At 36.4% G+C, this 17,018-nt stretch overlaps 1 protein-coding gene across 11 annotated transcripts in view; it reads right to left on the bottom strand.

Moving 5' to 3' along the window:
- Fut8 (fucosyltransferase 8) overlaps positions 1-17,018 on the bottom strand; it is a 216,266-nt gene that overhangs the window by 18,438 nt on the left and 180,810 nt on the right. For all 11 annotated transcript variants that reach the window (XM_060387709.1, XM_060387711.1, XM_060387710.1 and 8 more), the window contains 2 exons: positions 7,226-7,472; positions 5,471-5,647 (listed from right to left, as the gene is read on the bottom strand). In XM_060387709.1, coding sequence (XP_060243692.1) covers positions 5,471-5,647; positions 7,226-7,472 — 424 coding nt within the window. The remainder of the gene's footprint in view (positions 1-5,470; positions 5,648-7,225; positions 7,473-17,018) is intronic.

Here is a 17,018-nt window from a genome sequence, read left to right as displayed (position 1 = left end):
CTATATTTCAGTCCAAATTGACCTAATATGTTTAATGTCATATGTTCAAAAGCAACAGAATAAGTATTCTCAAATGCACACAAAACATTATTTTGAACAGAGTCTATGTAGGACATAAAACAAGTAAAAAAATTTAAGATTTTTTTTTTCTGTTCACAATGGTATTTCATAGAAATGAGTCACAGAAGCAGTCTTAGAAAACTCACAGGTATGTAAAAATTAAACATAATACTATTGAAATAATGGGTAAAAGAAGAAGCCAAAATATCTTGAAGCAAACATGGGAATCCATTAAGGCAAAATGACCAGACGGAGCCAAAGCAGTCCTGAGAGGGAAGTTCACAGCAATAAACCACATCAACAACAAAGAGGAAAGCTCTCAAAAAGACAAGCTTGTTTTGTGGTTCAAGAAATGAAAATCAGAACAAACCAAGAAAAACTAAGACAGAGGAAACAACTAGGACTAAGACATAAATAAAACAGATATTTAGAAAAACGAGTGAAAGATTATGTTAAAGTTTGAGTCTTTGAGAAGATAAAATCAACAAACCTTTCAGAATTATGAAGAAACAAAAGGAAATTCAAGCAAATTCAAAAAGGATGAGGAAACATAAAACTGGCCAGTGAGGCTTCTCAGTGAGTAATGGCGCTTAAGCCTGAGTTAGATTTCAGGAAGTGACATAAAGGTGGAAGTTGTCCTCTGACCTCCAAATGAAAGCTCTTTCACAGGAGTGCTCCAACACACACATCATATACTGCTGCTGCTGCTACTAATACTAATAATCTGACACAACTAATAGTAATACTGTGGAAATACAAAAAAAAAAAACAACTAACCATGAAACTACAAATTGGGTAACCTAGAAGAGATGGATGATTTTAAAAAAAAAATCAGCTCACCGAGACTAAATAAGGAAAAACAGAGAATCTACACAAAACAATACCAAGTAAAGATATTGCATCAGTAATAAAAGGTCTGCCATCAAAGTTTCATTGCTAAGTTCTACCAGATATTTAATGTTTGTTATTAAATATCAACTTTTGAGATCTTTTGTTTATTTGTTTTGAGACAGAGAATTGTTACATAGCCCAGAATGGCCTGGAACACACTTAGCTTGAGTGCCATAGATAGCAGTTTTCTAAACATTTAATGAGGTTAGCAATGCCCTAACAGAAAAGCCACTTAAGTCATTACAAGAAAATTACACAGCAATATTCCCAATGAACAGAGATACAACAACTTCTATAAAATACTAGCAAATTAAACTCAACAGCACATCTGAAAAACATGAACAAATGAGATTTGTCCTAAAAATGCAAGGGTGGCCTACCAAACAACAGTCAGTAAATACGATCCATTACAATAACAGAGGGAAGAACAATAAAAATCCCACATGACTATCTCAAATGATACAGACAAAGCATTTGACAAGATTCAACATCTGTTCATGTAAAGCTCTCAAAAACTACTAGAAGAAATATGTCAACATAATACAGGCCATGTATGACAAGCCCACAAACAACATCATACTGAATAATGGAAAGTTGGCCATTTTTCTTCTAAGATAAAAAATAATAAAATAGGCTAAGGCAGGAGCATTACAATTTCATGCCAGCCTGCGTTAATACTGGCAGATATTTCTCCTGTCACAAACAAACAAACAAATAAACAAACAAACAAACAAGGTATTCAAACAGGAAAGAAATATGTGAAATATTTGTTTGCTGATGGTATGGTCTTCTAATTAGAAAACTCTAGGAGTCCACAAAAAGTCTTAAAACTGACTGATAGATCCAGTCAGGTTATAGGTTATAAAAGAAACATATAATAAAAAAACCCCCAAACAAACCAGTAACATTACTATATGTTAACAAACTAATCCAAAATGAAACTAAGAAGCTAATCCTATCTATAATAGCATCAAATAAAATAGTTAAAGAGTTAATTTAACCAAGTAGGTGAAAGCTCTAGTAATAAAATTTTTAAACCATATAAAGTAACATTAATGTGTATTACCTAATCGAAGATATGCAAAATATTAACATTTTATATGTTATCAATAAAAAGTTGTTAATAAGAAAAACAATTCTTTACTCAAAGTGACCAGCAGATTCAATGCAATTCCTATCAAAATTCTAATTCATTTCCATAGTAGAAAAGCAGCCTACAATCTATAGAACCAGAAAAGATCTAAATCTCTAAAGCTATCTTGGGCAAAATTCCACAACCTGGAGGTTTCACTCTCCCTGATTTCAAAGTATCTTACACAGCTGTTGTAATCAGAATAGTGTAGTGTTGGCATAAAAATAGACACAATGACCAGTGAAATGGAAAGCTCCAAAATAAACCAGAGTATTTATTGTCTGATTTTCCAAAAGAGAAAAGACAGTTTGTCTAATAAATACAGTATTAGGAAAATTGGATATCCACAGATAGAAAAATGAAAATAAACCCTTGTCTTATATCAAGTTAAAATCAAACAAAATACTAACTCAAAAAGGATAAAAGAAAAAAAAAAAAGGATAAAAGACTTCAGTGGAGACTGGAGACTGCAAACTATTTCAATGACACCAGGAAAAAGCTCCATGAAACTGGTTTAGGCAATGATGTCATAGACAAGACTCTAAAACCTCAGGCAACAAAAACAAAAACAGCAAGTAGAATTTCTTCAAACTAAAGTGTTCCTGAGAAGCAAACACACCAACACACCGTAGAGGCAACCTGGGGAATGTACACACATCACATATTTGATAAGGGGTTCAATTTTTAAACTGTATGTGGAAAAGGATATGAAAAGTGCTCATCATTTTTGAGCACCACAAAAATACAAATTAAAACCATAATTTTATGGTTTATGAATAAATCCTTCAGACTGGCTTTTAACAAAAAGACAGAGGGTAACAAGTGTCACTCAGGCTGTGGTCCAAAGGAATCCTAGTACACTGTAGGGAGAGCATAAACAAGCATTGACCTTAAAGGACAGAACTCTCTCAATGCTAAAAAAAAAATAGAATTACCATATAATCCAGCATTCCCATTAGAGGACTTATATAAAACTGAAATCAGCAAGTAAAAAAAAAATCTCTCTATTTCCATCTTTATTTCAGGAGCCAAGATATGGAAGCACCTTATAAGGCCACCAGGGACAAATAAAGAAAATCAATCTCTCTCAATCTCCCAATCTCAATCAATCTTTCTCGCTCCCCTCTCTCTCATACACACTACATATATATCCTTAAGAAAGGAATTGTCATTTTTTGACAAAGTTGATAAAATCCAAGGGCATTATACTAATAAAGACAAGTATTATGTATTTTCAATCTTAAATTGACTCCAGAATGTCAGTTTTATGAGAGTAAAAAGGTGGCTACTGAAAGTCAGAGGGAACACAGGAGAAGGGAGAAAGATGGGAAAGGGTGAGCTGTTGACCAAATTTTCAGACCGCAGTAGTGAGTTTTAATGATCTATGCACCTCATGGCAACCAGTTAATAACAATGTATACTATTGTTAGACAGGTTTTTCCCATTTTTATCACACACACACACACACACACACACACACACACACACACGGCAACCAGTTAATAACAATGTATACTATTGTTAGACAGGTTTTTCCCATTTTTATCACACACACACACACACACACACACACACACACACACGTTACTGATGTGATGGGTGTTAATTAACTTGACTTTCTATAATGTATACATAGTTCAAACATCACACTGCACCCCACAAATATAGAGAATTGTTACAAATAAATAAATAAATAAACAAACAAACAAACAGACCTTTTAAATGACCTAAGAAGATAGATTTAATGTTACATTAAATGAAAAAAGTTCAAATTATGCTGGATCCTAACTGACTAGGGCTGGATATAATCTGTTGGTACAATGCTTGTCTAGCATGCAATAATCCCAGGATGTGATCCCCAGCAACACAGAAACTGGATGTGGTGGCACAGGCTTGTGATTTTAGTACCCGGAGATGAAAGGTGGAAGCAGAAGAACCAGAAGTTCAAGGTCATTTTCAGTTACATAGTGAGTTGGAGGCCAGCCTGGGCCACATGAGGCCCTATCTCAAAAAACAGAACAAAAAATGTGACTATACAAAGTTCTGACTGGAAAATGCCATTACTTAAACAACAGATGTCACAGGGTAATGGCATTGTGGGTAGTAGTTTTCCTATTCATGAATATCCATGTTTTCTAATGGACACGAATTATTTTGCCAATCAAGAGAATAAAAGGCTTGTGATGCATTTAGTAACAAGTCAAAAATAGACAAAATTAATAACCTTTCTTCAATGAAGTTACAAATTGTATCTAGCGTTTTTAAATGGATGAGCATGGTGAACTATTCCTACTTGTGTCTCTGGTATATCTGAATACTAAATTGAAAACTGAATGTTTTAGAATTTTTGCTCAATTATGGTCACTTATATTAACTTAGTCTTATATTTGGCTGATGAGGTTTCTGGCTATGAATACTCAATGACTTGCGGAAATGATAGCTGCATTTTAGGTCTTTTTTTAAATGTTTCTTTTTCCTATGCCCAACAAATAGAAAAAAGAGATTAAGCAGTATACTAAACAGAACAACAGTTTAAACAATTAATTGTTAACAAAATGTTTTCAAATGGATGATACTGAAATAAATTCAGTATTTACTGGGCCTATACAGAGCTAGGTAGTGCATCAATAATGCACTGGATGAGACAGAAGTGCACCAATATTCAGCCACACAACAAGCGCATGCAGAGGAGAGATATACTCTACGCAAAGCTTAGGGATGATTTCTGTGACGGTATCTGAGCAAAGCTAAGACTGCATTTTTCTCTTTTTCTACTTTCATATGTACTTCATGTACCTTTTACTCACTGTACTGACCAATTTCCAGTTTGGATCAAGGCTTTGTCTATGTGCTTCTTAATACTCTGCTAATTCTACAGTAGCTCTACTAGCACCATATTCTCACTGTCTCTCCCATCCCTAGAATAGGGCTTTCCGTAACAGTGTACCATGGCTTGATGGTGACTATCTACATACTAAGGAAAGAAGCTTCAGAGTGAAATGGACCTCACTAGTACCTTGATCTGGGAACACCTCAGTCTTTAGAACTGTGAGACATGAACTTTTGTTATTTCAGCCCCAGTCTATGAGGTTTCGTTTCAGGCAACTCTAATATGTTAAAACAGATCCTGGTATCAAGAAGCATCGTTATATGTGTTCGATGATGACTGCTTGTGATGCTACACAAATCAATAGTCAAGTTCACTTTAGATTTCTCATTAAAGTACATCAGATGTGGCTAATAAGGTATAGCTTGATTAGATTAACATTTGCACAAGTCTTTGAATTTTGGAACCCATTAGTTAGCAACAACAAGAATTCCAAGTTCCCACAATTAAGGATTTTTTTTTTCAACTAAAAGAGATAATCCCACTACAGAGCCACTTACTTTGTCTTTGCCTCCTTTAACAAAGAAGGGTCATCAGTGGCCAGATATACTCTTTTTTTATCCACTTTCATTCTGCGTGAGAGAAGCTGGAAATGTTCTTCAACGTGTACCATGTACTCCTCGATGGGATGGAAGGCTGCTTCTGTTCCCACTTTGTCAGTGCGTCTCACATGGACTCTGGGGAAAGGCGGAGAGCGTGCTGATAATGTACTGGCACTCAGTTAGCATCCCCAGTCATGGTGGCACTGGGGCAAATTAAACCAATTCGTCATTTATTCTCACCAAATAGAAAATATAAGATCATTTCAAAACATTTCACAAATACAAATACTTTAATATAGTTGCATGTTGAATAGTACAGAGTAATACAAAAGGCAAGTAAAAGTTCTGAGAAATACCGTGTCACAGAAAAAGTAATTGGCTTATCAAGAATATCTGGGAGACTGGCAGCAAAATACTCACCAACTTTCCATGAAACAAAAAAAATGGATTTAAGTTTTAAGGTTTTTGTTTGTTTGGTTTTGGTTTTTGAGACAGGGTTTCTCTATGTAACTTTGGCTATCCTAGATTCTTTTTGTAGACCAGGCTGGCCTGAAACTCACAGAGATCTTCCTCTCTCAAGTGCTGAGATTAAAGGCGTGTGCCACTGCTCCTGGTTTCAAGGTTTTTGAAATCAAAATTGTAACAGGATCCAAAGCTTAAAGATGCTGTTTGTAAAGTTCTGACACCAAGGCTTGTTTATTAACGTTTTCTTTCATTTTACCTTGTAGAGTGACTACAGTTTTAGCTCACCGAATTTAAAGTCATCCAAGGAAACACAGACCCATACGAACTTTTCCTAAATTACAACAGGGAAGCCTTTTAAAGATATTGGCTATTTTATGTTCACGAAACCATTATAGCCTTTTTTTGTGTGTATGTGTTGTTTTTTTTTTTTTTTGTTTTCTTTTTTTTTTTTTTTTTGTCTATCAAATGCAAACAGAAACAGTTCTCATTTGTTGTACTGAAGAAAAAAAAAACCACAATGTTATATAAGGACAGACTTACACTGTCCTACAATGGCTAAGCCATTGATTTCCCAGCATTCACCCTGCTCTTTAGTGTTGCCAAAGGCCATGGTTGTGTCTTGACTCTGGAGTGAGTGCTGGAGTATGCTGGAGTATACTGGAGTAACGGTGTCATCTTCATGTTATTTCTTCCCTTGTATCTAAGGAAACTGGACTATATGGACCATAGTCCAGATGTGGATTTCATCACAGGAATACCTATTTCTGTCATTTTTTTTTCTTTCCTATATTCTTCTTAATGACTGTTCTCTCTCAGGAAATTGGACTTGTTTCTTGTGCTCTATCATATGAAGTGGGACAGGGAGAATTCGGCACACTGAATTTCAACTAAGTTTCAGGGAATGAGCCCTATTTAATATTCTGATTTTACTATGTACTTCCTTAACACTTAAAATAGGGGAAGAGATGAAGAAAAATGTGGAGTAGGAAATATAAAAATAAAACAAAAAGCTTCATAAAAAACTGAGAGGGAGAGACAATGGAAGAAGAACACTGGAGAGAGCAGAAAAGCACACAGAGCCATTTGCCCTGTTGCCCGAAGTGCACGAAGGGAGAACAGTCTCTAAGTTCTGGAATCTTCTTTCCTTGGTGGAAGTAGAACTATTAAGTTATATAAAATTTACAGTTAAAGGTAAACATATACAACTACTTCTATATATTACTGTTTGAGGGGGGAATAGATTCTTACCCAATAACTGGATGTTTGAAGCCAAGCTTCTTGGTGGCTTCTTCTATTTCCTTTTCCAGCCAAGGTTGTGGACGGATCAAATATTTGACAAACTGGGATACCCACCACACTGCAGGGTCACCATGGACTCTTACAAGTCGATCTGCAAGGTCTTCTGGAACAGCCAGGGGTAAGTAAGGAGGACGAGGATGGAGGCTGTCTACAATGGGGAGCTCGACCACTTGAACATTTTTGTCATTCACTTCACCTAACGGAACATCAAAACATAGCATCACTATGCTACGCTTCTCACATACCTACCATGCAGCAGAACTCACTCCGAGTACTTTCCCCTTCAGAGCAACTCTGCACAAGTATTATGGCTTTCACTTTATAGAGGAAGTCAAGAAATTTGCCTATGGTATAAGAGCAAAAGTGACAGAGCTGAGCAAGCCTTTCAAGGCTATGGCCTTTCTAAAACTTCCTGCTATGCTGTCACAGTTAGGATGATAACTGGCATCCAAAGCATGTAACAGCCATGTGGCTCACAGACACAAGCAGCTACTGAGTTCACGTTTTCTGTTTGTTTGTTTTGTTATTACTGTTTTGGAGTTATACAATAAGTATATTCAAACTTCTAGCTTCTTATTATAGCAAACGACCCTTGCATTTCTTTTTGTAACAGACACTGGAAATAAGAAAAGATTACAATTATAAATCAAGCCATCTGTATTGTTTTGTAGAAAACAATAGAAAACTAAATATATTTTTCTTGGCTAACTTAGATTTACTATATATTCAATTATGATAATAAAAACTTGTTCCTTATTTATCTCGATAGTAAAATTCAGAGATTAGATAATCATTTTTACAAACAATGACTGCTTTCAGAATTCATTTTGAATTCACCATTGCTACTTGTGCTCTACTAAATTTACAATGTAGTGATTTAAAAAAACCACAATTGACAGTACCTCATATTTTACACATTAAGGATTACCTAGTAATAAGTAAAACCAAAATACTACACAGAAAAAAATTTTCTGAGTTACAACTTCAATAACAAAATATTAGCATAAATATAGAAAATAATTCTACTTAAGATGTTGTCATGATCACAGGACAATTAAGGAAAGAATATACTTGTAAAAAAATAAGCCTAAAATATGTTGAAGGTATATTCACCAGGATGAAACATAGTTTGTTTCTGTATGTGTGTGTTCCCATATATATTTAAATAAATTAAAATGTTTTAAAATAAATTATCTGGAATATAGCTAATAAAGCTAACTACATAGGTATTTTGAAATCAGTTCAGTAAAGCTAAGATTTAAAATCTTGGTAATATTCTATTTCTCTGCTATGTAAAATCATTTCAAGATTTTGAGAATAAAGTCCCTAAAATATAACATCCATAGTATGAATGAATAGTAATAAAAAATTTAACATTAGCATGGCAGTTCATCTAGTATGCCAACTAAGAAAGAACTAGGCACATTACAATTAAGAATGTGAGGGGGGAAATGAGACACATTTTAAATTAAGTTGTATCAGTCTCCCTTAAAAAAAGAAAATAAGTGGTGGTTTCCCTGATATGGAATGATCAGAGGTAAAAGAGAAAAATAAAGAATGAAAGAGGAAGGGAAAGGTGGTTTTTTTTAAATTAAAAAACAAAACAAAACAAAACAAAACAGAAAGAAGGGAAGTCCTGGTTTTGGGAGGCATCTAGGAAGTTGGGACAGGGGGATACTGAGTTCAAAGCCAGCATAAGCTACATAGTAAGGTGTCTTTAAAAGGCATCGACTCTGGGATTAGTGAAAGAAGAAAAACAGAAAATGAAAAGAAAATGAAGAAAGCAGCAGCACCCAGTTTCATAGATACCTATAAATATATACACACCTACAAAAAGGCAGAATCAGTAGGGCTGTCCTTTGTTACTTTTTCCTAACAAGGTTATTCTAAATGTTCAGCCTAAGTAGCGCAATTTTCACTAATAAAAACATATTATTCTCTGATAGCACTGAGTCCTCAATTTCTGATAACCAACAATACTGACAATCTTCAGAATGCAATGAAAACTGTGTCTATATCTTCAAGCTAGAGAAGTATAGTCTTGTTGATTCTTTGTTATTACCTTTATTAATTCATTAGCTTGTTTAAATATTTGTGGAACTATATTCAAATGTTTGAGGAACACTATAAGCCAAACACTGTAGTAGTCACAATATAAAATGTCATCACCAACAAAACCCATAAGATTTACAGTGTAAGAAAAATAAAACATTACCATTAGCAAGTGTGCTTTCAAAAAGACTGTCTAGCAAAAAATCAAAAAAGGTATTTCTTTCTGCAACTAGCAAGAATTAAACTCTAGTTTCCTCAGTAATTGTGTGCACACTCACACATTTTAAATGAATGCATTTTATAGATGTTAGACATAATGATGGATCAACTGAAATTCAAGCCATGTACTGAATTTCATGCGGTGCTGTTGTTGACTGGCAGTTCTGAGCCCCAGCTGGCCAGGTTTCTGTTACAGGGAGATTATTAGAAAGGGTTTATTAATTTATGAATCATGAGAATTGCTTCCCCACCTTGCATCTCTCTGCACTGTATGTAATCTGGCTAGGTATAGGTTGCATCGAGTGTTATGTGATTGAATATAAGGGTCTCAAGCATGCACAGATGTGAGGGTTTTGCCATCCCCTGCAGCCGATGGATCCCCTAGGGGGTCTGCATCATTACTAACTATGCTCACCTCGCAATACATCACTAAAGCTTCTTCCAATGTCAGTGAAACTTTGTCCTCTTTCATCAACAGCTGCCCTTCCTTCTTTCCTCAGCTCCTAGAAATCACCTTTTGTTTCTCTACGAGATCAGTTTCTTGTAGATCCTACACATATGGGAGATCACACAGTATCTTTCTGTTTCTGGATTATTTCAGTGTAAGAATTAATAAATTCAATAAAGTACAAATTAGTAACAAATTACCTAAAAATAAATTAAGAAAACAATCTTATTTGCAAAAGCACAGAAACTTAGGCAAATTTAAAAATGTGATGAAACATCTAAATATTGAAAATGAAGAAATAATAATAAAAAAACTGAAGATACAAATAAATGGAAATATGGCCAATGTACAAAGGCTAGAAAAATTAGTGTTAAAATATTGATAGTTCCCTAAAGTGATTTACAGCAATGTATTCCACATCTCAATCCTAAAGTCATTTTTGAACGAAATAGAAAAACACAATTTGTATGCAACTATACAAATACTCTAAGCAGCCAATGCAATCTCCAAAAAGAAGGGGTGGTTGCTGAGGGCATTACACTTGGGTGTCCTAGTGTATTACAAAGCTTTCTGTAATCAAAGCAGAATGGCGCTAGCATAAAAACAAACATAGTGACCAAACAAACTCCAGGGCTAGGAAACAGTTGATCTCAGCCAGCGTACCAAGTATATACACACACGTCTCTCTTCTATAAATGGTTTTCAGAAAGAGATATTAACATGTAGAAAAGTGAAAACGGACTCACATACCATATACACAAATGGACTAAAAATGTATAGACAAACATAAGATCGAAAACAACAAAGCTGTAAGAAAACAAAACAAGAAACAGAAACAAACAAAAACAGGAAAAGCTCCACAACATTGGCCCAAGCAATGATTTCATGACTGAGACTCCCAAACCACAGGCAACAAAAACAAAAACACACAAATGAGATGGTATCAAACTGAAATGCTTCTGCAAAGCAGCAAAGACAAACCTGAATATTAAGAAAAATGTTTGCAAAACATTTATCTGATAAGGGAATAATCTCTAAAACACACAGAATTCAAACACTGAAAAGTATGAAAACAAATAATCTGATTTTAAAAAATACATAAAAGATTTCTCAAAAGAAGTATAAGTGGATAAGTATAAGAAAAAATGTTCCACCCAAAGAGCATCAGACCTCTGATGACACCTAAATGAACATTGATACAAAGTCCCAATTTATTTCTAATATCAGAGATCAGACCTCTACTCTTGCCTGATGCGTCTAAAACAAAAAAGGGGAATTGTAGAGAGCTGCGTAATGCCGCGCCTTAAAGATGGAGCTGGTTTCTGCCTTCCACCTTCCCGATGGTGAGTGCTCTCTGTCACAAACAACTCCATATTTGGCTAAGGCTGAGGATCTGGCTTGCTTCCGTGGACCTATCTGCATTGCCCACGAGGCACACTGGGGTTGGCTACCCAGAGGCTATTTTAAGCTGTGGGCTGGCTTTCCCCAGGGTCAGAAGATTGTTCAAGGTTCCTGAATAAACTGCATTGAGAAAAAAAAAAAAAGGTCAGAAAGAAGAAGAGGAGGACCTCCCCTATCAGTGGACTTGGGGAGAGGCATACAAGCAGAAAGGGGGGGAGGGTGAGACCAGGAGGGGAGGAAGGAGGGGCTTATGGGGGGACACAAAAGGAATAAAGTGTAATTAATAAAAGTTAAATAAAAAATTTAAAAAAAAAAGAAAAATGTTCAACATCTCTAATCAACATAAAGTCCAAATCATGTTAGGATGGCAAAAACACTGATGAAAAAAAAGGATGATTAATAAACATTGTCAAGCTTGTGGTAGAAAAGAAACATTTGTGCTCAATGGGACGAAAATCAGTGAGTTCCCCCCCTTTTAAAAAATTTATTACAATTTATTCACTTTGTATCCTAGCTGTAGCCCAATCCCAACCCCTTCCTCCCTTCCTCCCTCTTCTCCTCTCATGCCCCTCTCCCAGTCCACTGATAGGGGAGGTCTTCCTCCCCTTCCATCTGACCCTAGCCTATCAGGGTTCATCAGGACTGGCTGCATTGTCTTCCTCTGTGGCCTGGTAAGGCTGCTCCCCATTAGGGGAGGTGATCAAAGAGCCAGTCACTGAGTTCATGTCAGAGACAGTCCCTGTTCCCCTTACTAGAGTACACTTGGATATTGAGCTGCCATGGGCTACATCTGTGCAGGGGTTCTAGATTATCTCCATGCATGGCCCTTGGTTGGAGTATCAGTCTTAGAAAAGATCCATGGGTTTTTTGGTTCTGTTGTTCTCCTTGTAGAACTCCTATCCCCTCCAGGTCTTTCTATCTCCCCCTTCTTTCATAAGATTCGCTGCACTCTGCCCAAAGTTTGGCTATGAGTCTCAGCATCTGCTTTGATAGCTGCTAGTAGAGTCTTTCAGCAACCCTCTGTGGTAGGCTCCTGGCCTAATCCCTGTTTTCTCCCTCTTCAGATGTCCATCCTGTTTGCCTTTCTGAGTGAGGATTGATCATCTTACCCAGGATCCTCCTTCTTGCTTAGCTTCTTCAGATGTACAGATTTTAGTTTGTTTATTTTATATTATATGTCTAATATTCACTCATAAGTGAGTACATACCATGTGTGTCTTTCTGCTTCTGGGATACCTCACTCACGATGATCTTTCCTAGATCCTACCATCTGCCTGCAAATTTCATGATTGTCTGGAGGTATCTCCATCCCTGATCTCAAACTGTACTACAGAGCAATAGTAACAAAAACTGGATGGTACTGGCACAAATACAGAATGGTAGATCAATGGAATCAAATAGAAGACTTAGAAATAAACCCACACACCTACAGATACTTGATTTTTGACAAAGAAGCCAAAACCATACAATGAAAAAAAGACAGCATCTATAACAAACGGTGCTGGTCTAACTGGATGTCTACATGCAGGAAAATACAAGTAGATCCATATGTATCACCCTGCACAAAACTAAAGTCCAAGTGGATCAAAGCCTCAATATAAAACCAGACACACTAAATCTGTTAGAAGAAAAAGTGGGGAAGAGTGTTGACATCATTGGTCCAGGAATGTTGTCTGTCTCGATCTTGTACAAGCACAGTTGCTGTGAGTTTCTGAGTACAAGGGTTCTGTCATGTCCAAAAGCCAGTTTATGTCCAATCCTCCGAGACCTCTGGCTCTTACAATCTTTTTCTGTATATAATTATGTAGTAAACGTATAAAATAAGTTTCTTCGTGGCTTTTTCAATTAACTTAATATTAATCCCCCACACACACTCCTCAGGAGCAGAGTCTTTCTTAAATCATGACTCATAAAATGGAGAATGGCCAAGACAAGTGTTCAAAAGGCTTGAGAAAACCATGGAATATACATTTTGCTTGAGGGGAAGAGATTATCAGCATCTTTTTAGTGATTAGAATAGCTGTCTGCTTTCTAGATTCAAGCCTCTAAAAGAGGTTTCTTTCACTACCTCTGTAGGCAAACAGGCAGTGTGAGGTTTTCATATTCTCTTTCTACTACTAGCAGTGGAAGATTCAGCCTAATGCTGCTGGCTATAATTCCCAAGTTCTCCCTGAAGGATCTCCACTCAGGTCTTGCCCAGATCGTGACTTACACAGCAGAAAAACATTTCAAGATGAGTCAGTGTGAAGCAAAGTCAGGGTTATAAGTAAAGGTAAGTGAGAGTACACATTTCTAAGTGTGGGCGGAGGGAGAGAGAGAGATCCTAAAAGGAATATATATGGCTTTTGAAGTTATATTAATTTACAGCTACACTCAAAGATTAAGAACAGTTTAAAGATTAAGTAAAAACATATAAGCCTATTTACTTTATTTTATGATCTTAGAGACTTCCTTCTGTAACGAAACTATAAGGGGGCATATTATTCGGCTTAAATCAGATGAGAGAGGTGTGCTGCTAAGGCCAAACTCAAAAGTCCCATACAGTTTGGCCTTAGGCAAGCCATGGCTTATTTTCTGTGTTAGCACTCTTGAAATATCTTAGAAAAAATGAGTCTTTATGACACTCTTCTCGGCGATTCTCCCCACACCCACCCAGCTGTGTAAAAGGTTGATTCTTAGTTCGAAACATACAACGGATCCTGGGGGTGAGGGACGTCTTTTCCTTTTCATGCTGCATTAATGTTCCCTCAGTTTCTTTCCTGACTCATTTGTAGGAGTTACTTTGAATGGTATCGCTGCTAGATGCTATCACAGACTTCCTGCATTTTGGTGTCTTGAACAGGGAGAGGAAAATACAAAAACATATTGAGGCAAATGTCGATTTACATGGTAGTTTGACTCTAACGAACACAGTGATCAAGAGTAGGGACTTTGCAGTCATAAACACTGATGTTTAATCCTATCGCACTTAACAGTTGTGTGGCCTCAAATGATACATACTTAACTTCATTCTAGTTTCTTGATCTGGAAAATGACATTAGTAATAATATCCCATTCATCTGTAATTGGGACAGTAAGTTATTATTATCAATTATAGATTATCAAGTTGTTTTAAGAATGAAATGAGATGCTGCACACAGTAAGGCAAACACGAGGGGCTGGAGAGATGGCTTAGTAAGTAATTGCTTGCTATGCAAATGTGAGAGCCTAAGTTTGGATTCCCAGCACCCAGATAAAAAGCTGTGTAGAAAACATGCATGTAGTACTGGGGAGGCAAAAACAGAAGGGTCTCTGAAGCTTGTTGGCCAGCTACTCTAGATGAATCGGCTAGCTCTAGGTTCAATGAAAGACTGCCTCAGCAGCAGCAACAATAATTTAAAGAAAAAAGGAAAGAAAGAAAAGAAAAAGAAAGAAAGAAAGGAAGGAAGGAAGGAAGGAAGGAAGGAAGGAAGGAAGGAAGGAAGGAAAACGATGAGAGCAACCAAGGAAGACATCTGATATTTACCTCTATTGGCACAGCAGGTATACACACATGCCCATGAATTCCCCTCACATACACACACAAGAAAGCTAAGCACAATACCAAATGCAGAGTCATCTTTAAAACAATCTTTATTTTGGAGTCAATTCTGCTGAAGAATTCTCAAGAAGCAACTGCCGTTTGGTCCAGAAGATACGACCTGCTAAGATATATCCTCTGAAAAACGCATGGCAGTGCTCTCATTTCAGTGACTGCTTTACACCCAAGGCATGCCTTATTCATGCTGTTTACCACAGTCAGTAAGACATATGCAGCTTTTGTCTTTTCCAAAGATTTCAATAAATGGTCCAACTAAAGAGTAGGGACTTGAGGCTATTTAAATATTAGGAAATTTGATGTTACTACCCAACTGGACCAAAACTCTGTCCTGTTCACAGGCAGCTCATTGTCTAAGCCTCTAATATACTTTTCACATTTCAGTAAGGGAATTTTGTTTTTTTAACTTATTTACACAGACTATCTAGGTTTCTGGGATTTACATTTTCTTCCAGAGTGTATGTCTATATACAACAGATTAAATTAAATTCTTACTGAACTGAGACTTGACAGAGAAGCCAAGAATAAAAGGAGATCAAGTCTGAACACCAACTATCTATAATGAGACCTCTAATTGTATGAGGAATTTAAATTTTTTTTTGACTTGAATACAAATATGGCCATTTACAATAATAAGTAAAACTCAAAAAGTATGAGGTCTACTTTTTGGCATTATAACAATGACAACATAAATATTTATATCCCTGTTTAATGACAGAGATGCATTCTCATTTAAAATACAGAAGATAAGCTATTAGCAAGTCAACACCTGGACTACTTTCCTTTGTTTTCCACCCACTTCAGGATAGAGATCACTTTTTGAACAAAAAGATACTGTCACCAGCCATTTGAATTCTATCTCTGCTTTTCTTAGGCAGCAACTCAAAAGACTGTTATCAATACCAGTACAAAGGCTTCAACCAAGTCAGAGAAAAGTTCTAAATTCAGTCACATAAAACACAGTGCAATGTTGGTGACACTCTAAAGACAGCATATCACACCCAGGGAATGACTGAGTCCCATTCTGATTGGGCACTTGATGCTTTTACTAGTAATGGAAACAGGGGCAACTGGACTCCAGACCTCAGCATTATTCTGCAGACTGAAAGATTAGCCGACAGAAAACATGTTCTGTCTTAGGGAGTTCAGAATCAGGACAATTCCAAGGTGGTTTATCTGACCATGACACTAAGCAGAAGGATCCCTGTGGTCACCCTGCATTTCTGAAATAAGCCTGCTAATTCTATAGATGCCTAAAAAGATACAGATTGTATCTCTATATATCACTGTCTCGAGGTTGCCAGTCTATGGGCTACTTATGAAATGGATACTGTCAGGCTGATGACATGACTCAGTGGATAAAGGCATGTGCCACCAAGCCTGATAGCTTGAGTTTTTTCTCCAGGACTCATGGTGGAGGGGAGAACTGACTGCTGCAAGTTGTCGTCCTACCTCCACACTCATGCCATGGCACACATGCATGATGATAGTGTGTTGTGCATACACCAGACACACAAATAACAAAATAAATAAACAAACACAATAAAAATTTAAAAAGATGCTGCCAACAGTTTTTAGTTTGTAAACAAATTTAGAGAAGGTTTTTGATTGGTTGTCCTTTTTAGTAAGTTAGTACTTTATCCTAGTTTGCTCTTTCCAGTCTCAAGGATACCAAAGACCCTAGAGCAGTGTCTCTTCACGACAAGACAAAAACAAACAAACAAACAAAACAACAACAAACAAACAAACAAACAAAAAAACAGAGAAACAGGTACCTGGGAAGGCAAGGGTGCTTTTTTTTTTTTTTTCATTAAATGTACTAGAGTCAAATTCTGACTTTCCTTTCCTTTCCTCATTGAAAGTCACAATTTATTACTTCACTGTTTGTCATATCTCCTTGCAGTCAGTGGCCACAGGAAAGGGCCCAAAGGTAACTGACTTATTCTTTGAAAATCACTGGAAAAGATGTTAAGCAGGCACACCATCAGAATTTCAGTGTCGCACTGTTGTTTGGAAAGCTAAATTCCTTCTGTCTTGTGGAAATT

Source organism: Meriones unguiculatus, chromosome 7, assembly GCF_030254825.1.
Source record: "Meriones unguiculatus strain TT.TT164.6M chromosome 7, Bangor_MerUng_6.1, whole genome shotgun sequence".
Classification (NCBI taxonomy): Eukaryota; Metazoa; Chordata; class Mammalia; order Rodentia; family Muridae; genus Meriones; species Meriones unguiculatus.
Note: the sequence above shows the minus strand (reverse complement) of the source record. Positions and strands in the feature narration are given on the sequence as shown.